The 24,827-nt window shown below is 40.3% G+C and overlaps 3 protein-coding genes across 6 annotated transcripts in view; 2 read left to right on the forward strand and 1 right to left on the reverse strand.

Annotated features, from left to right (window-relative positions):
- The first annotated feature begins 205 nt into the window (after positions 1-205).
- samsn1a (SAM domain, SH3 domain and nuclear localisation signals 1a) lies at positions 206-7,880 on the forward strand. Of its 2 annotated transcripts, none has more exons than XM_042415425.1 (8): positions 206-413; positions 2,119-2,199; positions 2,600-2,728; positions 3,308-3,425; positions 3,589-3,746; positions 3,946-4,158; positions 4,586-4,733; positions 7,055-7,880. In XM_042415425.1, the coding sequence occupies exons 1-8, from the start codon at positions 357-359 to the stop codon at positions 7,207-7,209; spliced, it is 1,059 nt and encodes a 352-aa protein (XP_042271359.1). In that variant the 5' UTR covers positions 206-356; the 3' UTR covers positions 7,210-7,880. The 2 variants fall into 2 exon arrangements, with proteins under 2 accessions (XP_042271359.1, XP_042271360.1); XM_042415426.1 differs by having other exon boundaries at positions 207-413; positions 3,595-3,746; positions 7,055-7,879.
- A 477-nt stretch (positions 7,881-8,357) lies between these two features.
- Positions 8,358-14,189, forward strand: hspa13 (heat shock protein 70 family, member 13). Its single transcript, XM_042415292.1, has 5 exons — positions 8,358-8,552; positions 8,665-9,005; positions 11,087-11,300; positions 11,415-11,582; positions 11,895-14,189. Exons 1-5 carry the CDS (start codon positions 8,528-8,530, stop codon positions 12,473-12,475), a joined length of 1,329 nt encoding a protein of 442 aa, XP_042271226.1. The 5' UTR covers positions 8,358-8,527; the 3' UTR covers positions 12,476-14,189.
- An 812-nt stretch (positions 14,190-15,001) lies between these two features.
- The window catches only part of gdpd5b (glycerophosphodiester phosphodiesterase domain containing 5b), a 43,611-nt gene continuing 33,785 nt past the window's right edge, over positions 15,002-24,827 (reverse strand). For 2 of the 3 annotated variants that reach the window (XM_042414667.1, XM_042414668.1), the window contains 8 exons: positions 24,385-24,467; positions 22,514-22,664; positions 21,143-21,364; positions 20,542-20,699; positions 20,288-20,435; positions 19,229-19,311; positions 16,698-16,810; positions 15,002-15,885 (listed from right to left, as the gene is read on the reverse strand). In XM_042414667.1, coding sequence (XP_042270601.1) covers positions 15,800-15,885; positions 16,698-16,810; positions 19,229-19,311; positions 20,288-20,435; positions 20,542-20,699; positions 21,143-21,364; positions 22,514-22,664; positions 24,385-24,467 — 1,044 coding nt within the window. In that variant the 3' untranslated portion in view covers positions 15,002-15,799. Of the gene's footprint in view, positions 15,886-16,073; positions 16,375-16,697; positions 16,811-19,228; positions 19,312-20,287; positions 20,436-20,541; positions 20,700-21,142; positions 21,365-22,513; positions 22,665-24,384; positions 24,468-24,827 lie in introns of all 3 variants that reach the window. The other variant, XR_006096621.1, reaches the window with a different exon arrangement.

The raw sequence follows: 24,827 nt of genomic DNA on the forward strand, positions 1-24,827 counted from the left end.
AACCAAAGCAATACAACTCAATAGCCACTATGACATAAGTTCATCATAAATATCACATATCTTATAAATAACAAACACCACAATGTAAAACTGAATTGTTGCTCTTCCAGGAAGTGATGTTGTTGATGAGCGGGCCACAAAGTGCACACTTAAGCACTTGTGTTTTTCCCTTTCTGAAGCGATTCTGCAACGAGAGATACTGTCAATTGCCTCACATCCTGTGCGTTGTAAGGAAGTGGGCTAGCGCATCAGACAGGCAGCCTCACTGTTAGTTAACACTTGACTGTCAGCAGAGTGGACAGTGGAAATAGAGAAGAGCAAAGACTGAGACTTGACAAAAACACAAAAAGCTGAAAATGTTACATAGGACAGCTTCCAGCGTGTCAGACAGAGGAAAGATCAGCAAACCCAAGGTAGGTGAAAATCAAAACAACAATCTGAATATAGGGACATGACCTTTTGAAGGAAGCGATTTGTTCAAATGTCAGCTTTGACACAGTCACCTCAAAAGTGTGAAAAGAAACAAGAGCGAAGTGGAGAGAGAGACGGTTTATTTATCCGACTGAAGAGTGTCTGTGAAAATTTGCATTGGTTGTACCTGAAGTTACTGCATAACAATATTTAACAAACATTTAAAAATGTGTTATAATCTAATTTTGTGAAATAATGATTGAACACTCCCAGGCTGCTTGACAGTATGTAAGGTCATTTTTTTGCCGAGGCATATACAGAACAATGTATTTTCCACATTAATTTCCGCAATGTAGAACAGTCAAACAGCAATGACAGTAAAACACAAACAGCACAGTAAAACAAAAACGAAAATCAAGTCGAAGAATGCAGCTTTAAATGTTAAACCCTTCAACTGTCCTGCCATATTTGTGGACAGTGGAGTAAAATGTGTCTGTCAAAGTAGTCGACGCCGCATTAAATCAATCCACAGAGGGCTGTCTAGGACCATGGAGCTCATATTTAACCAGGATTTCCAGGGATTATTCATTTATATAATTATTTTAGTGCTCTGCTGTGGAGATGATGGGGGTTTGGGAGAGATTATAATGACTTTTAGTTTTATGAAAAATTAGGGGCAGGCAAGCGAGAGGAGAGCTAGTACGAGTGCATTACAGCGCTGCAGGTCGCTGGAGGACACAACTGCCTTATTTATGTAATTTCATTCATTTCGAATACTGATAAGTTAGCAAACTGTGCAACTGTGTGGAGTCACATTTTGACACACATTTACCACATATTTTACAAGCTCTCATTTCGATGTAAGTGATGGGGGCCAAAAGCCGCAGTATGTCCACACAATCATTTTGTGCATTTAAAAGTTTATTTGACACTTATATAATATTCAGCAGTGTGAGTTAGTCATATCAAGTGGATATCTGCCACATTTGCAGTCTTTTTAGCATAAAATCCCCTCTCTGTGTTTCCTCAGACAGTGTTTCTTTGTTGAGCTGCGGTGGAAGTAGAGTAACAAAAATCTGGCACTAAAAAGACTGTAAACGTTGAAAGATGTCTATTTGATTTGACTTATTTGGACAAAAGCTTCATATTAACTTCAAATAAACTTTTAAATACATTTTTGCACAGAGGGAGGCTTGTGGATTTTGGCCCCTGTCACTTCCATTATGAAGGGATCTTCTAATGGCCAGTATGAGCAGAAGGAATGATTATGGCATGAAAAACCCGTTTCAGTGTTCATTTGGGGACCTGACTATAGTTTAAAAAAATTGTGAACACGCCATTTAACTGTCACAACTATTTCAGCACCAAGCATTAACTGTATACCTACATTTACATACTATTTATGTCTGTGGTTTGCTTTTGACTGAAGTTCCCTTTATCTGCGAGCAGAAGAATCAGGAACTCTTTGACTTCCCTTAATAGACAAATATATAGAGTAGATATAGACCGTTGAATTCATTGGAAAACTTGATCTGTAGAGTGAAGATGCTGCAGGTTTTGAGGAATTTTTGAGCCTCGCGACAATTGAGACAAGAACTCACCAGTACGATGACTTAATGTTACGTAATACTGTTAAATCTTGCTTCACAAACTGTGCCAGTTTTCTCAATGACATCCTTTGTCTCTGTCTTTGAATCTTCCTCACAGCGCTCCACAAGCTTTGGCAAGTTTGAGGGTCTCAGACATCACTCATCACAAGCCAAGCCAGAGGAAAATGGGACAAATATGGTTTGTAGATTTGTTTGTGTTTATTTTTAGAGAAATGGTGAAAACTCCTATTATTTAAAAGTGGCAAGATAGTAAAACATTTGTAAAGTAATCGGATAGAGATGCTACAGTTTGCCTCTCATTAAAGGACTGAAAATAGATATTTTCAACCAGTGTAGTTGTATATATTGTGTTCTAAAGTATGACACTGGAAAACAAGTTCATCTTGGGAAAATCCCTTAGCTGTAGAGAAAGTGATGCATTTTGTGTTTATGGAGCAAATTAAATCTAAATGTACTGTCTTTAGTACAATTCTGTATGTTTGGAGTGCAAAACATTAATGAAGTGATGTATTTCAGGCAAAGGTGTAACAAAAATGATGAAAAACTAACAAAACAAACTAAACTTTTGTTGTTCACAGCTCACAGAGGAGTGTGAGAGTGTGGACCAAAACAAATCAGCTGGACTTGGGAAGAAGATGAAGGCAATTTCACTGACTATGCGCAGAAAAATGGGCAAAAAACATGCCAAGTCCTTCTGTGAGGAGACAGTGAGTCACTAGAAAATAGACACACACAAACACACACAATTCCTATGCAAAATGTAATGATTTGTAGGCACAGATTTCTATCTCATCTATCAATAATGTGTATACACAAATGATCAAAAACCCCCTAACAGCTGCCAAGCGTCATCAAACTCCAGACTCACCGACAGTCAGCCGCAGTTACTGCAAACCACTGCCGTTTTTTCTAAAGAATCTTATCGCTTTCATCTCTTATGAACCCACATCCTCAAATGTGACGCTGTTTCTTACAACACTGACATGAAGCGCTTCACCTTAAGCTTCATCAAAAAGTGTCTTGATGCAGTTTTACTGTAATACCGATGAAGAGATACGACAAAACCTTTAGGGGCTTTGACATTTTCACAACCTACATGTCTCCCTGAAGCTGTTTGTTTCTTCGTCGCCTTTCACTTTCATATGGACTTACAGTTGTCGCAACTAATGTACATTTTGTCCGAGCTATCACTGACACCATTATGATCATGAAACTAATTTTTTTCTGTACTCTATGACATGCCTCTCAATTAAAATAGCATGTCTTTTTGTTTTTTTTCTTCCCAGGGTGATGAGACAGACAAAGACCCAGAGGCAGAGACAGAGAGTGCCCCTCCAGCTGAGCAAAACTCTGCACAGACCAGCAACTCCTTAGAGAGTCTCTACAGCGGCCAGAGCTCGTCTAGTAAGGACTCTGCTGATGCTATTTTTATACACACATATATATTTACAGCTTGTTTAATTTTGAGGATTCTCCGTGTGATATAGCTCCAGAAACTTTAAGAGTAGTAAATCACCAGATCCATGCATACATGGTGTAATCATACTGTGTTGTGTTGCGTTTGTGGGTGCAGGTGGTGTGACCAGTGAGTCCAATGGTTCTGGTCAGAGGGACAGTCTGAGGCTGGAGGAGGACGGCTCCTACCAGGGACAGTTCTGTGGCAGAGCTCGCGTCCACACGGATTTCGTCCCCAGCCCGTACGACACCGATTCCCTCAAACTGAAGGTAAGATACAACACTGTATGCAGAGTTTTACTGTGAAATAACAACAAGGCCATCACAACTAAGGCCCTGATGTAACGATAAACTGCAATACTGATTAAGACAAAAGTGAAGCGTTCCAGCTGAACTTGAAACGATAAGCAAACACATAAATCAACATCCTGTTCATGATTCTATATATTTTCTATAATTTGCATACTAGGTCGGGGACATCATCAACATCATCAGTAAGCCTCCCATGGGCATCTGGACAGGCATGCTAAACAACAAAGTGGGCAACTTCAAGTTCATCTATGTAGATGTGTTGGTGGAGAAGGAGGAAGAAGAAGAAGTTCCCAAAATCAGACAACAGAAACTGTCCAAAAGACCTCGACCTAAAACACTGCTGGAGTTGCTGGAGCGTCTGAATCTGGAGGTGAGAACAAGATTTGCTCGCCTGAGATTGCCTTGTTGTTTCAGACTGGTGACAAATCAGCAGGTGTTCAAGAACATAACAGGAAAACATTTCAAAGTGTTTTCTGCCTACTCGTCTGTTTGACATCTTGAGGTTAAAAGAAATATGATGTGCAAGATTGTTGTTTTCAGTTTCAGCCAGAAAATACCACAAATTTAAAAAAAAGGGAAATTGCACTGAAAACGTGACCACTGAAACATTACCATGCTTCAACAACACAATCTTAAAAATGTACTGTAAGATATCCAGCCATCAATTCTCTGTGGTCTGTTTGAAACCTAAATATTTGTAACATACATCATCTGAAACTCAACGTGTAGCCACCTAAGAGCTGAAATGTGAATGCGTATGTATGTTGATTGTGATGAAGGAACTGTTGTTGTTGCAGGAGTACGCCTCTGCTTTGCTGCTTAATGGCTACCAGACAGTGGAAGACCTGTTGCACCTCCAGGAGAAACACCTGATAGAGCTGAACGTCAAAGACCCCGAGCACAGACGCAAGCTTCTCACCGCTGCTGATTACCGCTACACAGAAGGTCAGGAACATAGAGAGTAGAGATGTGCAGAGAGCCCAGTATTTGTATTTGTATCTATAATTGTTGAGACAGCAAAATTATTTATATTTGTATTTGTATTCAAATAAAAGTGGAAATAGGTATAAAAATCTAGTATTTGTTTTTATTATACTTTTCATTTTAGGATATTAAAATGTTAAAGTGTTTATGAGGTCCCCACACTGGGTCTGAGCTAAAACCAAGCACATCACAAATATGCAGACAGACCTCCACTTATTTATACACCCATAACACAGAGACAACACAGCATGTAATATTTAGGGAAGAACTTCAAAGGCGATTATTGCTTTGCACTCTTCATTTATTGCCTATTTTTTATAACCTGACTTTGTGGAAAGGAGAAGGGGAACAACAGGTTGTGGAGAGTCCCTTGAGAGCACTTTGTGTGTGTCAGTAGTTTAGCTTTATCTCTGGGAAACACCCCTCCACTCCAGGAGTAATGTCCAAATCAGGAAATGTGTGTCATGTAGCAGGTGGATGTGACTCCCCTAGTTCAGACCTGCTGATAGATGTAAGACTGAGATAGTGATGTAACTGGCCTGCGCGCTGGTTATTTGATATGGTTTTCTTTTTCTTCCTGAAAACAAATCATTTTTAAAATATTTGTATGAAACAAATATTCATTAAAATAAAACAAAATAGCCCAAAACACTATTTGTGCTTTGCCAAATAATGTATTTGTATTCAGCCACACGCCTGATAGAGAGTATCTATTATTCTCTCTCACAGCACACTCTCTGTCTTGTCTGACTTGTCATAGATGGAAAAGCACAGATGTTACTAATAACATTACTGATGGTGCTGTTCTGTTCAAGTGTCCCAGTAAGTCATGACAGCATGACAATGAGCCAGTATACACAAAACCAGGACTCTGAAGTTGTAGCAGCATTTTATTACTTACATGTGCTTTTCCTACTGTGACGTGTCAAAATGTCTTCTGTGAAAAAGACTTATTTTATTACTAATGGTATTTTTTTACAAAGACTATCACTTACAAATGATGATGTATCACTAGTTTCCAGTAACGTACTGCAACATCAATGCATATTGTAAGAATGTAGCATTGTATTTATTAAGTGTTTTTACTGCTGTAATCAAGCATAACAACTTTCTGGCACCATGTGGGACTAATTAGTTTGATTGTGATTAAATGTGATGCACCTGTGTGATCAACAGCCAGTCAAAAATGAGTACTTATCACTTTCAGGTAGCTTTAATGACTTTAGTGACACACAAACAGAAAATAGATAAGCCAAGATTAAATTCTCAGAAATAAACTTTCCTCAAAGACATTTTTTTTTTCAATGACAGATATGCTTGGAAATGTTTCATTACTGATGGAAAACAAGAATTGAAATGGGTTCACTGCTCAAAATGTAAAATAGCGGATGAAAGCTGAGACAATTGTGGCACACAGAATAGAAATACATCCTGCACGCTCTGAGAGGCTTATCAGTGATTTCCTGTTACTCAGATAGAAAGTGCTTAAGAGGGCAGAAGGTGTTCCAGTAATCTGATGTCTTGAACCAGTAGGCTGATTATCACAGAGGCTCACATGAATGAAAATAAAACTACTCCCTGGTGTGAAGAAGGAACAAAACACACTTGCTAGTTTTCTTCAGCCAGTGCCTGCTTTAGTGCATTTTACTTAAGCAGATGTGTACAAGTCACATTAAAGGTCATTGTAATTTCTCTGTTTGGGTGACAGTGTGAATAAACAGATGGTGGCTGCAGTGTGACCCTGCCAAGCCTGTTGACTCACATGACAAGCCAGTAATTTAATCAAGCTGAACTCCATTAGGTTAGTGGTTTGACAACCCGGACATGAAGATTAATAGCTTCTATCAGCGAGGTAGAAAAGTGAAAGAATGGTGGAATATTTTTATTTTGTGAGAGTGGAAAGTGGAAGTCACAGATGATGATCGAGGCATTTTTTTTTTAAAAAGAAGAAGAGATGTTATGTGCGTGCTGTTTGCTGGGTCACAGCTGCAGAACTTATTTTAGTATTTGGGTCATTCAGCCAACAACACACCTGTTATCACTTTAATTTAGGCTATTACAACCTTTAATGTTGAAAATAATGTGCAACGCTTTTGCTGCCACAAACATAAATTAAAATTTACGTGTCAAAGAGCATCCAAAGCATCTAAATATGGATTATTTTCCACTGACTGAATCATGTGGCACAGATTTGACTTGACACAGCTTCTTTTATGTGGTTGGAAACAGGAACTTGTAATATTATGACATTTGCCTTAATTCCATTTGCTTTGTGGCCACAGGTGATGATGTCAGGGATGCGGAGGAGCACAAAACCTCCCACAGTGTACAGGAGGAGGACAGTGATTGTCCCAGAGACTCGGGCTGCTTCATACCATCCGAATGCTCAGACAGCAAAGAGGACGCAGAGCAGCTCACAGACGCTGTGGATTCTTAATGTGCTCATTTGTCAGACAGATACTTTGACATTTGGAATAACCTCATGGAAATGGTTTTAACATTTTTCTTTCAATTTTCGCAAAATGTTATGTGAACATTCCTTATTTTAACAGGCTAGCCACACACTTTCCTAATGTAGAAACTCTGTAGAAGCCAGTGCAATGCATGTAGGAAGAACATATACCAATATTCTGAATGTCAACTTATCCATTTGTCACATTACCAAGATAATAATCAACTTGTAAGTTTTGATTACTGAAGGTTTTTTTTTATGTTGTTGAAAAAAAATTTCATTGATAAGAATATCACTTGTATTTATTGCATTCTCAATCATCATTCAGTGTTTTTGCATATAATGCCTTTATTTATCTCAGCTCATTATGACTGTTCTCATCACATCCAATGTCAATTCAACATCTTGTGTCATCATTTTTCTTTTCCGTGAACGCAGTGATGTTGGTAAAGTGTGATGTTTATGAAATATAATGTCTGGGTTTGAACATGCAAACTCAAATCTTGCTTAAAATGTATACTGTACAGGAAAATGTGTATTTTCTGAATGTGTGTGTGTTTGTGTGTGTGAGAGAGAGAGAAAGAGAGAGACCCTGTTTGTGTGCTTATGTGAGAGTCAGCATTCATCTGTTCTCACAACTTTTTGTAAATAAAATTAAAGAAATACAAATATGATTTTTTGATTGTCAGTCAGATTTATTTATTTCACCTCTTTCTTTCTTTCTTTCTTTCTTTCTTTCTTTCTTTTTACCAGTACAGTGCCTGATATATAAGTGACTGATTTCTAAAACTATCAATGTTATATAACGAAACACACATTTGAAAATTGTGATTTATTATTGAATTTAATTTGAATTTATAAAAACATAATCTACATGAATTTTAATTTAATAATTCATCATTGCATTTATTTTTTCCTTACACTATTCAATTTTTTATTTTAATATAATTTAATGTAATTTTCTTTTTCTTTTCTTTTTTTTAACCTCGACTGCTCTGGCTCTGTCTGGTTGGCTGAGAACACAGTTACGTCACAAAACCTAGCATGTCGCTAGCGTTCATGGGAACTGAAGTACAAAGCTAACATCTGCTATACGACCCTTTTCGTTGACGGTATCTTCCATTAACTACATTACCCAGCATCCACCACAAGCAGTCAAGCAATGTTGACGTGTAGTTTATTGGTGGTCTATTTCGCATCACCAGCTGGCGAAGCCGGGCATCATTTAACCGAAACTTAAGCATTTTTACCGACATTTTGTGATTTTTTTGAGTGTTGGGTGATTCCACGACAGTGTGTGGGGATGGCTGGAGAAATGTCTATGATTGGTAAGTTGAATTACATGTATTTTTAACAGTTATTAGCCAGTAAAGGGATGCTAACCTCAGCTAACACCAAGCGGCTCGGACTTGTCCACCTGTCATACTCGTGTTGTCACAGGTTCAGTGATCCTGGCCTTATTCCTGGCTGGTTATCTGGGCCAGCAGTACTTACCACCCCCCAAACCGAAAGTGATTGGCATGGACCTGGGCACCACTTTCTGCTCGGTGGGCGTCTTCCACCCGGGCAGTGGAGATGTGGAGGTTATGGCAGATGAAGAGGGGAGGAAGAGCATCCCCAGCACCGTCTCCTTCACCACCACTGCGGTCCTGGCCGGACATGAAGCCGTGGACCTGGCCGACACCAACCCCCAAAACACCATCTACGATGCCAAGAGGTTCATCGGGAAGATATTTGAGCCGGAAGTCCTAGAGCAGGAGAGTGCCCGTTACCCGTTCAAGGTGGGTCATACTGGGGGAGAGGGAGACGCTGGAGTCAGCCTACGATTCAGGGTTAAGGGGAACATGTCATGAATAATGATATTTAGCGGCTGATTCTCTGTTTTTCACCGCTTGTGAAAGAGTATTAGACATGGTAACAAAAGCTTTTACGCTGTTTAACCTCTTCCACTTCCGTAGACCCATTTTTGGAGGGACGGGATGTTTGGGGGGAGATAGCAGGTCAACGATACATGACACATAGAGATGGTATAACATCACCTGAAAGCTGGGAGCCTGAAGATTAATTTGAGATGCAGTTCAGCACTGTGTCAAGTTTTTCTAGCAATAAATCTATAATGAACTTTGTGTTTTGGTCAGGTCCCTATTCAAATTTTGAAAGTTTAGAGTGTGTAAGGGCTTAGAACAATATAATGGACGTAGGCTATATGATGGTTATTCACATGCTCAGTTATGTCTCATAAGTTGTTTCAACAACTTTTGGGTTGATACCATTTTTTACACAGGTTTGGTGAAAATTTAACCATTTTTGTCCACTCATGGTGGTCATGACATGGTTGGTACCAGTGGATTCGTTACATCACCTAGTTTCATATGAAACCAGTATCAGTATCACTGTAGCTTTAAAACTGAACCCACTACAGCCTCTGAAAGACAGTAATGTCACCCGTGGACGCTGGCGTCCTCGGGGAGTGGAAGATGTTAAACCCACTTTCAGATTTGTGAAACCTTTATTTTGCTTATGAAAAATGAAAAACAAGGGCAATTTCACTGATATTTCTCCATTCAGACCACATTAGACCAGATCCAGATCAAAAACCACTATATTTACAGTTGTCAAATCTTAATAGTAATAATCTAGTCCAGATTTGACAAGTGTAAGTATGGTGGTTTTTGATCTGGAGCTGGTCTAATGTGCTCTAAATTGGGTAGAAAGCAGTGAAATTGCCTTTTTTTCAGTTTTTTCAGTTTTCACATAGAATGAAGGTTTCACAAATCTGAAATTGTGTTTGAATGAGTCACTGTAGGATCCTGGTTTAACGTGGTCTGGATGGAGAAATATCAGTGAAATCACTCTTTTTCTTTTCTATTTTCATAAGCAAAATAAAGGTTTCACAAATCTGAAAGTGGCTTTTAACAGCATTAAGACTTTTGTTGCAATGTCTAACATGCTTTCACAAGTGTAAGTAATGAAAAAACAGAGAATCAGTCGTTAAATATCATTATTTATGTTTCCCTTAACTTTCCCCTTAACCTCGATACGGAATCTGAGTTCATCGTCATGGTAGAGGGTGAGTAGTGGGTGCTGTGGTGGGTGACTTTGTCTCCAGAGGTGTTTTCCTCTCATTAAAGTCATTTCTAAGAGTAATGAGGATACTTTGGAGTTGGTCAACCCTGTATTTGTAGTTTTTTTATTACCTTAGTTTTATTACTTCTACAAAGATGTTTTTATAGTTTTGCATCTCATAATCCAAATAATTATGAGTAATAATTGTGATTCATTGTCTAACTGTCATCAGACAGTTGTATGTAGGACTGAGTCTACACAGAACTACATGTCTAATAAAATCAACTATAAATAAACCTTTTGGAAATATAAATAATCTTAATAGTTGTGCATCCCATGTCAAATATGTTTAAACCAGAACCATCATGTACACATAACAGCCTTTAATAAACAGACTGGGCTGCAGCAAAAGAATATTTTCATCATTTCATAAAACTATTGTTTGTTTTCTCTATTAATTGCTTAGTTTATAAAATGTCAAAAAAATGATAGAAATAAAGCTGCCATGGTGATATTGTAAAATTGCTTGTTTTGTTCAATTAAGTGTCCAATATCCAAAGACATTTAATTTATAGTCATTTAAAAGAGACAAGAGCAGAAAATTCTCACATTTGAAGAGCATGAACAAGCAAATAATTAGATATTTTTCTTGATAAATGACATAAACAACTTCTGGATTATCAATATTGTTGATTATTAAATTTAAACAACGTAAGTTCGATGTATCGCTCGTTATTTGCTCTCACTTTTGTAATCTCTCCATCCTGACTCACACTCTCCTCTGTCGCTCTTTCAGGTGATTAACAACAATGGGAGTGCAGAGTTTGTAATCTCCACCAACCACACCTTCACGGTGAGCCCAGAGTTCATCGGCTCCAGGCTGCTGCTGAAGATGAAGAAGATGGCTGAGAAACAACTGGGCGTGCCCATCCAGAAAGCTGTCATCTCAGTGCCCGCAGAGTTTGACGAGAGACAGAGGAACTACACAGTCAGAGCCGCCAACCTCGCCGGTCAGTTGGTTAATTATTTTAAGATGATGTTGGATGTCTCAGCACCAGTTGCTGGGTTTAAAAACTCCCTCTCCCTTTACCGTGAACACTAACTCCCTGGTTACCGTCTTGCAGGCTTGGAGATCCTGCGTGTGATCAACGAGCCCACGGCTGCAGCCATGGCGTACGGCCTTCACAAGGTGGACGTGTTCAACGTGCTGGTGGTCGATCTTGGCGGAGGAACGCTGGACGTGTCTCTGCTCAACAAACAGGGCGGCATGTTCCTCACCAGAGCCATGGCAGGTAACGTGTTTCACAACTTTAGTAATAAAAGAAGGGACGTGATATGAGCCCATTGTTGTCTGAAAACGAAGCTTCACATTTTGTTGCTGAGTTCATGTCCCGGTTAAAGGCTTCTAAATATCATTCTGTTGATTCTGTGCTTTCTTCTTCTTGATTGAAATTGATAGTAGTCTACGTCACAGAAAGAGCAGGTGTGTAACATCTGGATCAGATAATAATCTGGTTCATATATAATGTCTGTTACCTGCAGTTTTTTTCTAAAGTTTTCTTGCTTAAGGGAACAGTAGACCCATCTTAAGTATTTTTCTGCAGGAAACAACAAGCTAGGAGGTCAAGACTTCAGCCAGAGGTTGCTCCAGTACGCCACAGAGCGAGTCCAACAGGAGTTTGGCGTCCCGCTCACTCTCAAAGAGGACATCCACCGCCTCCGCCAGGTCGTGGAGGCCGCCAAGCTCAACCTCACCCTCCAGCCCAGCGCCTCCATCAGAGTGCCCCTGCACCTCCACACCCAAGACAGCTCAGAGTCACCCGAGGGCTCCACTCCAGCACCGGTCCTCTTCCAGACTGTGATCACTCGCGAGCTGTTCGAGGAGCTCAATGAGGACCTCTTCCAGAAGATCCTAGCTCCCGTCAAGACCGTGTTAACCGAAGGCCACCTGGAGAAAGAGGACGTGGATGAGATCGTCCTGGTCGGAGGTTCCACAAGGATACCGCGCATCAGGAGGCTGATCAGCGAGTACTTTGGGAAGGAGCCCAACACTTCAGTGGACCCTGACCTGGCGGTGGTTACAGGTGTGGCCATTCAGGCTGGCATCATGGGCGGCTCCTGGCCATTACAAGTCAGCGCTATAGAAATCCCCAACAGACACTTGCGCAAGACAAACTTCAGCTAATCTTGATTGAGTTTATTTATTGAGAACAACAGGAAGCCAGAGACTTGCCACTGATTTCTAACTGTTTCATGCTTCTCTAATGTGCATCATTTATTATCTGCTGAGTTGAGAAAAATGCACGACAAGACTTTAAAGTCTTATCTTATGCTTCCTTGTTTGTGAAAGACAGCGTTAACAACAACAAAAAAAATCAGATATTAACATTCCTTTTCAACGTAGAGATAAAATCTGAAGCGGTGAACAGTCCTGTTCTGGTTTTTAAAGTAACAGCTGCTTTTGTTGTGCTCGAAACCTTCAGCAGAAATAACAGAGTGAAATAATGATGAAATGTGAATGAGACTCCTCATAGAATATGAAATCCTCTCTTTCATGTATCGATATTTCAATGATGTTCAATTCAGGGAACAACCACTCTTTATGAGGACTTAAAGACTAGCCAGTACATCTTCAGCTATTTATTTATTTATTCCCGTCAACTGTACGACTGTGTGTGTATGAGAGCGTGTATGAGTGCAGGTGTTTTGCAGGCCTTTAATGTATTGTACATCTTTATATCAAAGGTTGACACATAGTGTGCTTGTGCCTTTTCAGAAAGCTGCTATATTGTTGAAAATTAAGTGTAGAAGTAAACCGCTGCGAGATGGCGTTTCAGGCAGAGACCTTAGTCCAGGTCCATGTGACTGAGGTGATTTTATGTCCACTGGAGGTCACTGAGACAGAGACCTCAGTGTAAAGATATGCACAGTTAATTGAAAACAAAATGTATTGCAATATAGACTCTGCACCTCATTAATAAGGTATTCTGGTGAGGTGTAGAACAGATGAAGGTGCATGTTGGTGAAAAGCCTTAATGTTCACACAGTACTGTAACTCTTTAATCATTCGCATCATCCCTCCATTACACAGAATACAGATTATTCGTCTCAGACAGAGGAGGAGCTCAGTGTTGCACTTTGAGGACTTCCACTTGTTGGCCAACATCACATTTTTGTGTTATAGTGCATGCTTTATTTAAATGGCAATGACTCACATGCTTCACATATTTGAGCAGCATATCAAAGGTTAAAAGCAGCCTGTTTCTGCTGCTGTAGGTTGAGTGGGTCAACTCTGGAAGTCTTACAGAAGGACCAAAGCATTTACGTCCAGGTGCCTTGTGTACTTGTAATTGAAAAATGTGTTGCTGTTACATCTGGGATGTTTTGCGGATGTAAGCTTTGTGGTTGACAGACTTGTTCACCTTTTCCTATTTTGGTGGACAAATGCTCGTCATAGTACATCCAGTATGGAAGTTGATTTCCATTTGTATTCCAAAAATCTCTACCTTCTTTAGAAAACATAAAACCCAGAACTCTGTATGTCTGATAGAAAGTTTCATTTGCCAAATGTCATTTATGAGTAGATGTACTTTTGTCTTGTTTTTTTTTTAAATGATGTATTTCTCATGTTGGAACTGAGATCTTGATGTAATAGAGCCTTCAGTAAAGCTGAAGGAAATGTGGTTACACTGTTTGCCTTTCATGCTGTACAAATCACTTATCAGTCCCTGTGGAAACAGGGAGGAAAAACCCCATGAGACTAGGATCTATTTTTGTATCGCAAGTTTTCCTCATTGTCAGAGTCTAGCCACCTAGAAAAAAAAAAAAAAAAAAAACACAAGGAAGTTAAACTGTTCTGACCTGCTTTTCAGCTTATTAAAATTCTGTTTCTCAACTTCTCCGTTGTCTGTTTATTTCAAGAAAAAAATCAAACAAGGTCCATTTTGCGGTTCATAACCCTGACTCCTCCTGTTCACACGTTGATGCGTCCTTGAGCAGACAACAATGAACCCTAAAATTCATACTGTAGTCTCCTTGTAAGCCTGGAAGCCTCTTCTTAACCCTTTCAAACACCTGATGCAGGCAAAATGTCAGTTCACCTGAAAACCTTTTGAATGTCATAAGAATGGTGTCCTCTAATCTGATGCCTTTACACTAAAATAATAATAAATAACCAGAACAAAACACTAGTAGAAAAACTCTTGTATTAGAAGATTTTTTTAATGTTTACTTCTGAGGCACAGTAATACCCAAAGAAAGAAAAACACAAAAGGCAATCCGTTTCTTGACCCTGTTGTGATACCTGTAGCGTCCCTTCAATTAGCTTAGAGCTTTAGTTTCACATTTAGCACCCACTTCATTGACCTTATAGCGCTCCGTTATACACCAGCAACCAACATGGTGCATTTTGTTTGTTAACACTAAAATAGCACAGACCCGACTACCACTACTGTTAATTAACTCTCACGTTGTTCAAATGTCATTCTTTAGTTGGCTGGAGCGTCTCACACATTATATCAACTTTTATGTACAATAACACACTCGACATACTGTAGCACTGCACACAGGGTAGAAAATATACACCCAGCCAGGATACACGCAATACACTGTACACATCTTTAAAAAAAAAAAAAAAAAAAAAAGAGAGAGAAAAAAGTCCAAACGCATTCACATGAAACATAAAAAGACAACACAAATTATCACCCCCCCCACCCCCACCCCCAAAAAAAAAAAAAAAAACATTTTCACAAGTTCTTCTGGTTGCACTGGGAGCACAGCTCACACAAGTCAGTTGATATGATCATACCTGTCACATGCACCGGTCAGAAGTAGGGCGGGGGGAGGGGGGTTGGGGGCGTTCAGCCTCTATCAAAATAATTATCTTACATACACCATGTGAATATTTCACTTGGAGGAGAAGGCAGGACTTCTGTAAACAGCTTGTATACATTTTTTGTTTTTGTTTTTAAATATAAATATTCATGTTAGTACTATTATGAACAACAGCACAGTGGAGTGCTGACAGAAGGCAGGAGCATATAAGCGTTTTATCTCATGCTGGAATAAAGCCTAGTTTAAAAAAAAAAAAAAGGCATTCATCTGCTAAGAGAAGAATTTCATTTACAGTGCTTAAAAAGAAGTAACTGCTTTGGAAAATTAGCTTAAAATAAAGAATCTGGAATCTTGTGTTTAAAAAGAAGCAGGGAGGGGCGGTGGTGGTGGTGGTGGTGGGGAGGGGGGGCACTCTGGGACATTTAGATGTGTGAGAGGAGGCTGCAGCTTTGGCGAATGATTTCCATCAATAAAAAGTGCTTGTAGTCCCATGTGATATACAGTATGTCTACCAAGCAAAACACAAACACTATTTACAGAATGTACACAAAGCAACTGGGTGGTTGTTCTCTCCATTAGAGAAGAGCGGTCTGTCAGTTCATCCGCTGGACAGACTTTCACGATATCTGGATGCTTGTCGTCTCCGTCTCGCTACCGCGGATTCTCACGGGCTCAATCACTGGCTGATGCCCTGATTGGTGTAGTAGTTGTAGCCAGTGTCCCCATACAGCTCATCAGCACCGCCAACTCCATTCCCCACCTCTGGAGGGCGCCAGAAGACAACAAAAAAAAAAAAGTCAGTATTTTGCGATGGTATTGCACCTTTTTCAGTCAGATAACAAAATAAAATGATTAAAGAATAATTGAGTGGAAAAATGAATGAGAAAATGATTGATTATTAATTGATAAAAGCTGCTGACGCTCTGCTTTGTCATAGCTATCAGACTCACCTTTGACCACCAGCACTAGAGGCTGCCTAGACAGACTGGGGCGTCTATAAGCTCCCCCCTACACATGACGTTGTGTTCCAGTGGGAGGATTGTGGGGGAGGTGAGGTGCGTGAAGCGATGCATGGATGGATGGATGGATGAAGGGGAGAGGGGCAAAGTGGGCAGAGAGGCGGCAAGTAACGAGGGATGCAATGGATGCATGGAATTAAAAAAAGGAAGAAGTCACTGATGGCGGAGAAGATGGCAGGATGGACACATCACACACGAAGGATGGAGGAGGCAGGCCGCTACTGGGGTTGACCTTCAACATGGAGGAGAGGAAGAGGAGGAGGAGGAGGAGGAGGAAGAGGAGGAGGAGGAGGAACGAGAACATTCACAGACACTCAGAGAGATGCATGCTGGGATACATGCTAGTCAGGCGTCTGAAACTCAAAATGGCTCGTTCTTTAGTAAAATAAAGTTACAATAAAAAGTAAAATAAAAGGTAAAGTACAGAGAGAGGAATCTGTTTATGAGTTCAGGAGCTCAAACGTCCGACAACAAGAAAAAAAACAAAACAACAACAAACATCCGAGAGTGGCAAACATGTACAAGTCCCCTCTGGTGTCAGTGTGAGGTCCTTACCAGAGAAGATAAGTTTCTCCTTCATGACGTTGATGTCTCTGCTCGACCTCCTGACTGCAGCGCTCAGCATGATCTGTTCAGGGTTGTAGCTGCGCATGCCGCTCATCCGATACCTGCGAGGGTCACACGTTAGGTCAGAAACCACCACGAGACGGGGAGAGGATATACAGAAATACTGCTGCCTCTACTCTCACTGGGGTGGATGATATTTGAATTGTTATAAGAAACGATGGGACTGTGTGTGTGTTGAGACATTTCATTGTGTTGTGCTGTGTTAATGAGAGCAGTTAGTTTAATCAGATGCTTCTTGGAGCAAAATGATTCCTCATTTAGCAGTTTTGGGTTGTTTGATTTGATGATTTGGTTTTAAGGCGACATGTTGGAACATATTTATTCAGTATATTAAGCTCAGTTCACGCTGGCGCAAAACAGCACATCTGCTTCTTATCATATGAACATGTGCACTGTACAGAGGTTTGAGATCAGCGATAAAATATGACACCCTTTATAAAAGCTTTATAAGTTGGAACTAATGGCTTAATGGTTAATAAACCATTTACTAATACTTTACAAATCAGTTAGAAGCCATTATTAGTGAGCAAATTTTGTGTTGCCAGGTTTTGAAAAAGCCTGTTGGCAAGTGTTTACCCTTTCTATATGGTAAAATTATAAATGCTTAATAAGTTAATAATAGTAACAAAAAAAAAAAAGATAAATAGTTAAGGTCATATGGTCTAGATTTTGTAGAGATTTTTTACAACTTGGTGACCCAAAAGTAAAGAATATTACTTGCTTCCTCAGCGTTAGATGATGTAAATGATGTATTAACCATAGAAAGCGGTGCCAAAATATGTGAGATTATGATTACAGTGTTTGCTGCAAATAAGTAATTTACATTTCAATAGAACTAACAGAATAGAGCTAATTTTACAATTAAATTTTCAGTATTTTCCCTTTACTTATTTTATAACTATTGAAAATACCCTCTGAATGAATTATTAGGAAAATAAAATTACATACAGAACATTTTGCTCTGTTCTTTGAAACATTTGAAGAGGAAGGTAAGGACAATGTTTACTTTAAATACACAGATTAGCCTTTAGAATTTTATATCAGTCAGAGCAATTCATTTCCTTTCTGTGGAAACGACATCCTCGCTTTAATGAAAACAGCCTTGATTTCAATTGAATAAACTGAAGAACATTAGTCACAATGGACCTCGACTAATGCACAGCAGCAATAGACACAGAAATGCAAACCAGGGAGACTTGAGTTCATCAGCATCAAAAAAAAAAGCCAATCCTGAGGTACTTCCCTTAATGAATGCATATCCGTAGTTCACTTTAGACGTTTAGTTGTTTTGCTTAATAAGATGGATAATAAATTTGAAATCTCATTGGTGATTTAATGCTGTTGTGCTGTGTGGGTAGAAAGCAGTCATTTAGGCCCACAGGGATAAAGATGTGAGCTCCTACCTCTAGAGGAGAGAGGGAGACGTGGCAGCAGTGCAGTACAACGATTCAGGTGAGATAGAGAGAGAAATGAGACTGACAAAGTTTAGATGGAGAGAGGAGAAAAAAAAAACTGATGGAGATCGATGTTGTAATAGAAAGAGGCAGACAAAGAAAAATAGAGAAAGAATGGAAAAAAAGAGATCGAGATCAGAAAGGACGATGGATACAGACAGTGAAAGACAGAGAGAGAGGGTGAAAGGAGAGGAGACTGCGGGTCAGAAGAGGTGACCCAGTTACCTGATCATGTGATAGCTGAGAGAAGATGCCAGAATGCAGCAGAGGAGAAGAGCATGCACATCAGGCAGAGGAAGAAGAGGACGAGGAAGAGGGCGGAAGGACAAAAAAAGGACAAAAGAAGGCGGGAGACAAGAGAGGTCAGTTTAGAAGCCGGCAGAAGCTACTGAAGAGCTCGGCTAAGCAGAGCAAAGCCGCACTGGACCGTGTAAAGAAAGAAAGAAGAAAAATAAAAAAATCATTGCCCTCCATACCGGAGATGGCAGGAAGACAGGCCATCTGTCTCTGGAGTCATCACAAAAACAAACAAAACCACACTTTCCTACAGAGGAACAGAAATACTGCAGGAGTGTGAGGGGCTTTACAGACTTAAGCTAAGAGAAGACATGCTCATATAAAATACATCTTCTCTGTCACCACCGGTTGTGGAGGTGCGAGGGGAGAGAGGACAGCAAATCTACATCATAACAGCTTTTAAAACCACATGAGAAAAATACTCTTCAAGTCAATAACGACAGAATCATTAAATCATTACAACACACAGAAGCACGATTATGTATGAGCTGTCACTGACACGATACTGAGAACAAGAGTGTGACACATTAAATGAGAAATGTACCGTTAATTAGCGATATGCACTGGTGTGTGTTGGAGTGTTAAAGAGCACAACAAGAGAGAAACTAACAAACTAACAGCAGTGTTTACTTTCCTGACATTAACTCTTGCGTAAGCACTCGCTGTAATGATTCGACCGCTGTTACATCACTGACTGACTGTACTTACTTCTGGAAAATGAATATTCCTATTACTACAGCAAAGGAGATGAGGTCTGCAGACACCCACATCAGGCGGTATTCATCTGGGCTCTGGAAACACACACACACACACACACACACACACACACACACACACACACACACACACACAGTCATGGTATGTCTGAGTTTTGTCTTAAACTTGTTTATGACAGGATCCACCACTGGGTGGCGCTACATGTCAACAATACAATCTTTTATGTGCGCAGCAACACTCAAACTGTCTTCAAATGATATGTAGCATATTACTCTTGTGAATGAACTCATAATTGAATTTATTATTAATAAATAACAGTTAATTAATATAATAACACAACTCTACACGACAGTAAAAACTGGGATATAGCAGACAGGACTGCAGATGCCACGGCAGCCTGAACTCTCCGCGAACCACCGCAGGGGGCCGCGGTCACGTCCACATGTTGTCATGCGGCGTTCCCATATGGCGGCAGACAGGGAGACCAGGCGAGTGAAACGACACCACGGAGGCCCAGTGTGGGTGCTGCCCACTGTTGAGAGGTTTCAGGAGACGACTGCACTAGAAAACTATGAGTCATACACTACAGGTTACACTACAGCGATGATGCTTGTCTGTCTTGTTATTGTGCTGGGACTTCAGATGAATGCTGGAAAAATAATAGGATACCAAGCTCAGCGCAGGAAATAAACAGACTAGATGAGCTCAGTTGAAAGCTGGGATCCCTTGTTGATATCACCTATTAAAATGCAGTTCAGTCAAGCAGAGGAGACACAGCTGAAGGGAAGGAGACACGTGAAAGTGGGACTTTATCGCTTTGAAAATGAGCACATAGTATGAAATATACCTTTCACAGGTGTAGCATATAAAACAATACAGAATTAGGCACTTTAATGTAAAACATGATCTATTTAAAGTAGTGAATACAGTCACTATGGCTGATCAGAAAAGGTAAAAAGAGAAGCCACCAAGAGAAATTTAACTTTATCTACAAAGAAATCCAAAAAAACAAAACAAAAAGAAAACATTGCTCGTGCAGCGGGTCCTTACCATGAGCCAGATGGGGTAAGGCACCTTTTTGAGGATTTGCGGGGCCTCAGAGGAGACAGACGACACCTCGCTGCACCAGAGCACCGAGTACAGCCAGGGCTCGTTGACAGTGTAGAGTGTGAGGTTGATGTCGCTATGGGTGAAGTTTCTGAAAGCAATCGCGCACGTTCAGACACATCTTAAAATATAAATCCATGTGTTAAGGGTAACAACCTGATATGTGTATGTTTTCTTTGTCAGGTCTGTGTTCCTACCTGATTTCCTGTGGGCTGGCCTGGTTGTATCTGAGCAGCAGCCTGCTGATGCCGTACTCTTCGAGGCTTTGAGGACTCAGTTTCTCCACTGAGGTCTGGATCAGACCAGGTGCCAGCTGTCTCACCTGAGCTCTGTGCTCATCTGGAGTCCACATCACCTGCACACAGCAAGTTATGGAGTTATGAATAGCATCGAGTGTAACTGTAAGATGAATTTATAGAGTCATTTTTATATTTAGGGCTACAACTAAATCGACAAACTAATCCTTTTCATTCCTGATTAATCTGCCGATAAGTAATTGATTAATCATTAGACTATGAAATGTTCAAAACAAGTGAAAAAATGTTGAGATATTCAATTTACTGTCATATATGACAGCAGAAAGTCACATTTGAGAAGCTGAAACCTTATAATATTTATCAAAATAGCTGCAGATTAATTTTCTGTCGACCGACTAATCAATAAATTGACTAATCCTTGCAACTCTATTTCCATTATTCACATTTTAACCCATGCTGTTTAAGAAAACACACAGCCAGCCTTCACGCTGCACTGAGGACCATATATGATGCTGATTGGGCCGATCTTAACAACCCTTACCAGGCTCTGAGGAACCCCCGACTGCTGCACAGCCTGCAGCGTATCATTGATCCAGCTGTGGTAACAGGGGTGCTCCAGAGGAGGTCTCCTCAGCCTGAAGACCACTGTGCTATTGTGATAGGAGGCCAGCTTTAGGAGCTGCTCCAGACTGCACACACTCTGGTTGGCGATCAGATCCTTCTCTCGCCGGGACAGGCTGTGCAACGTCCAGAAGGGGTCATCCTGAAGCAAAGGGACAGAACCAGTATGAGGATGAAGATGCATTTAACATGGTGAAGCAGTAACACACACCAACTGCTAGAAACGCAATTCTGTTTTTGGAAACATGTAGAAAAACCTGTATTTATTCATAATCCTAATAGGTACTTTGAATAAAAGCATCCATCTAAGTGTTGTGTAGAGCATTTGGACAACGCCTACAGGAAATAGAAATTGTGGCCTGTCTTTACTCCATATCTTTTCTTATTTTACTGCTCCCTCCCCACACTGGAGAAGATGATCAGATGCTCCTTATTTAGGGCTGATGTGCTTCACTTCATTTTACTGAACTCATCATTTGAAATGAGTGGGCATGTAGGAATCTGACTGACGGTGAATTGTTATAACTACTTACAGAAGTAGTTAAAACTTTCCTTGGAATGCAATCTAGCCCACAAAGTGCAAACACGCAATGTAAATAGACTGAGGGGGGAAAGTGGCGGAAATAATGCAGAGTCAAACAAATACTGACACAGCTAAGGCTCAACAGCCAAGGCAAAACAAGATTAACACATTTCTTTAGAAACAAAACTACTCTGTTAGAGAATACATTTAGACAATTACATGTAGAAATACTTCCCACAGTAGGAATTATGATGAGTAGTAGGAATTATATAGACTGAAACTATTTGGCTGTGGAAGGATTAAGTAGTACACAGCAAAGTAGCACAGTGCGCCAAAAGCAATGAATGTATATATTCTCCTAGTTACAGAATATGAAGATTAATTCTGTTTCTGCAGGTAATAGCAAAATGTTACAGTTACATAAGAATACAAAAATGGAGAGGGTTGTTTCTCTATTCTGCAGTATCATCTGCATCCAGGCAGGTGTTTTGACAGTGTGGCCCACTAGTCTAGCGCTTCAGGCAGGTTGAAACAAACTCAATTATCTTAAAGCACTAGTTGACCCTGATCCGCCTGCATACAGGAGAGGATCTCTAAAGCATCCGTGCTGATGAACCCAGAGGACGTCATGAAGGATCGATGAGCGAGGACAAATACAGTAGTGTACGATGACTCGTGACTCGGTGTGACCTTTATCACGCATCACTGCAGCACGACGCACTGTCCGTTAAAGCTGCGACGGCTTCAGAATCGTCTCTGTAGTTCTACCTTGAGGAACCACTGTCCTGCGTTGAGCTGCTGCAGATCTGTCCAGTTGAAGAATGAAGCGTCGTCCGTCTGTCTGTCTGGGAAAATTTTCACTATGTCAGTGGTCCTCCGGAGGGTGCGGTCGTGCATCAGGAAAGGCACTCCGTCTACACTAATGATCAGACAGTGCAAGTCCAGTAGGGAAGGTAGAAAGAGGAGAGATGATACAGAAAGACATGTTAATAATAGATAAACAGAATCAACTGAAGACTGAGAATTAATTGATTAAAATTAGAATAATGTTCCAATTTTTTGCATTATACAATGAGCTACAAAGAATCCTTGATTCTGATTGGCCAGATGTTTTTTACTGTCTTTGGTACAACAGCTTCATCACCATTTACCCCGTCATGGATTATCCCTTTACTGACATTAATGCTTTAATTACAAGTGCATTGATCATTTTTATTAGACGTTAATGAGGAGTGATGCATGTGTTTGTTGGCCAGTGGTGTTCATCTGTACAAACCATATTAACTTCACATACAGAAGAGGGATTTTCCTCTAATCACACAAATTGTTGCTCAGATTTTTATAATAATTCAAACTGAGCTGCCGTTTATACTCAAAAAAAGAAAAGAAAAAAAAGGATCACCAACTATCTTGTTTCTCACATGTTAAAGCCGTCAGGGGTAAATGCTTTTAAAATGACATCAGATAAGAGCAGAAGAGACAGCAGTTGGTTCGAGGCTAAACTCTTGAAATCACATCAAACGGCATAAAAGAAGGGGAGAGCAGAGGAGACAAGACAAGAGTTTGGCCCACATGCGAGGCTTTGTAAAATACTGCTGCTCAACATTTGACTACCAAATGACTTCCTTTGATTTTCCTGTGTGGACATGAATGTCTTTGTGTGTGTGTGTGTGTGTGTGTGTGTGTGTGTGTGTTTGTGTGTCTGGTCTGCAGCAGGAGTGGAGTCTCACTGTCGCTCTGGCTGTCATCAAGTCTAATTACTCGGCACAGTCAGGAGCTCACCTGTCAGCGGCGTGCACCAATCGCACACCCATTCACCTCTATTAGGACTGTACAGGCAAAACAAAACACACACACACACACACAGTGCCAAGGTGGTTGCTAATACATAAAAAAAAGAGTCTGCAACTATTTAAGATGCAAGAGTGTATTTACAATAACTTGAACAAACACTTATACATGTACACGCCATCAAACAGCCCCAACATACACACTCACACACACACACACACACACACACACACACACACTGTACAGTGCAAAGAAACTCCCTTCCATCACCGCACGTGCATGAGCAGACACACCCTCTATCCATCGTTCATGACGTCCACTACAGTATCCACCCTTCCCACTTCCTCCCTCTTCCTGCAAGTGTCTCTGAGCTCAGCCTGTCACCTCCCATTACGTTGATGATGTCATGGCTCCATCTACTGCCGGCTGATCTAGTGATCTGCTGTTGCATCACTTTAGCCTGTTCAATGCTACGGTCATGTTACTGATGTAGTTAAGTGCTCTGAGTATGTGTTGACATTGTTACTTACTGATTTTGAAATAATATTGTTGCTTTGCCTTGTTCTCTCACAACAATTTGTTAAGACTATAGTGTCACATTTTTTTAACATAAATGACGATGATGATAATGATACATTTACATTTTCATGCTTGATATTTATATTAAATTTAAATTGGTAACTTTAACATGTGGCCCAGTTCTGCTATTAATATATTTTGGAAAAAAACTGTTTTCTTTACTAATGAAAGAAAACTAGAAAGAGAGAAAAAATCTAGGGAATATATAACCCCTGTTTTGTTTGGCTTCATCAGTCTGCTGTATAGATGGTGTGTGCACATCTATGTACCTGATAGCTACGTCAGCCTCCAACCCAGTGACGTTCATCTGCAGAGCTCGCTGGAAGGACCATAGTGTGTTCTCTGGAGCAAGCTGAGAACACACAGATACAGTATAAAAGACACATAAGGGATCATTACTTGAATGTATTCTACCTCATAGGTGACTTTCTTCCAAATATACTGATATTTTTAAGTATTTAGCAGTATGATATTTTAGCGTCTGCTTTTCCCTACCGCTAGCCTAACACAGACAGGGGTGTTTTGGGAGACCCACATTCTACCGTCCTTGAAGGCACTTCCTTGACACCAACTACGTCACTGTACGTGTCACATGACGGCACTGATGCCGGAAGAACAGCAGATTTTGCAGCTGCGTCTCAGAGACACAGAACAGTGAAAACAACTGTTGTTGTTTTTCACACTATATCGCTAATTCGGATAGGTAGAGATA

Source organism: Thunnus maccoyii, chromosome 6 (genome assembly GCF_910596095.1).
Source record: "Thunnus maccoyii chromosome 6, fThuMac1.1, whole genome shotgun sequence".
In the NCBI taxonomy this organism is placed as follows: Eukaryota; Metazoa; Chordata; class Actinopteri; order Scombriformes; family Scombridae; genus Thunnus; species Thunnus maccoyii.

Coding starts and splice junctions, on each gene's coding strand:
- hspa13 (XM_042415292.1), top strand. CDS start 8,528: ATGGCTGGAGAAATGTCTATGATTG. Junction 11,301..11,414: donor CAGAGCCGCCAACCTCGCCG/GTCAGTTGGTTA, acceptor ACCGTCTTGCAG/GCTTGGAGATCCTGCGTGTG. Junction 11,583..11,894: donor CCTCACCAGAGCCATGGCAG/GTAACGTGTTTC, acceptor ATTTTTCTGCAG/GAAACAACAAGCTAGGAGGT.
- samsn1a (XM_042415425.1), top strand. CDS start 357: ATGTTACATAGGACAGCTTCCAGCGTGTCAGACAGAGGAAAGATCAGC. Junction 3,426..3,588: donor CAGCGGCCAGAGCTCGTCTA/GTAAGGACTCTG, acceptor TTGCGTTTGTGG/GTGCAGGTGGTGTGACCAGT. Junction 4,734..7,054: donor TGATTACCGCTACACAGAAG/GTCAGGAACATA, acceptor TTGTGGCCACAG/GTGATGATGTCAGGGATGCG.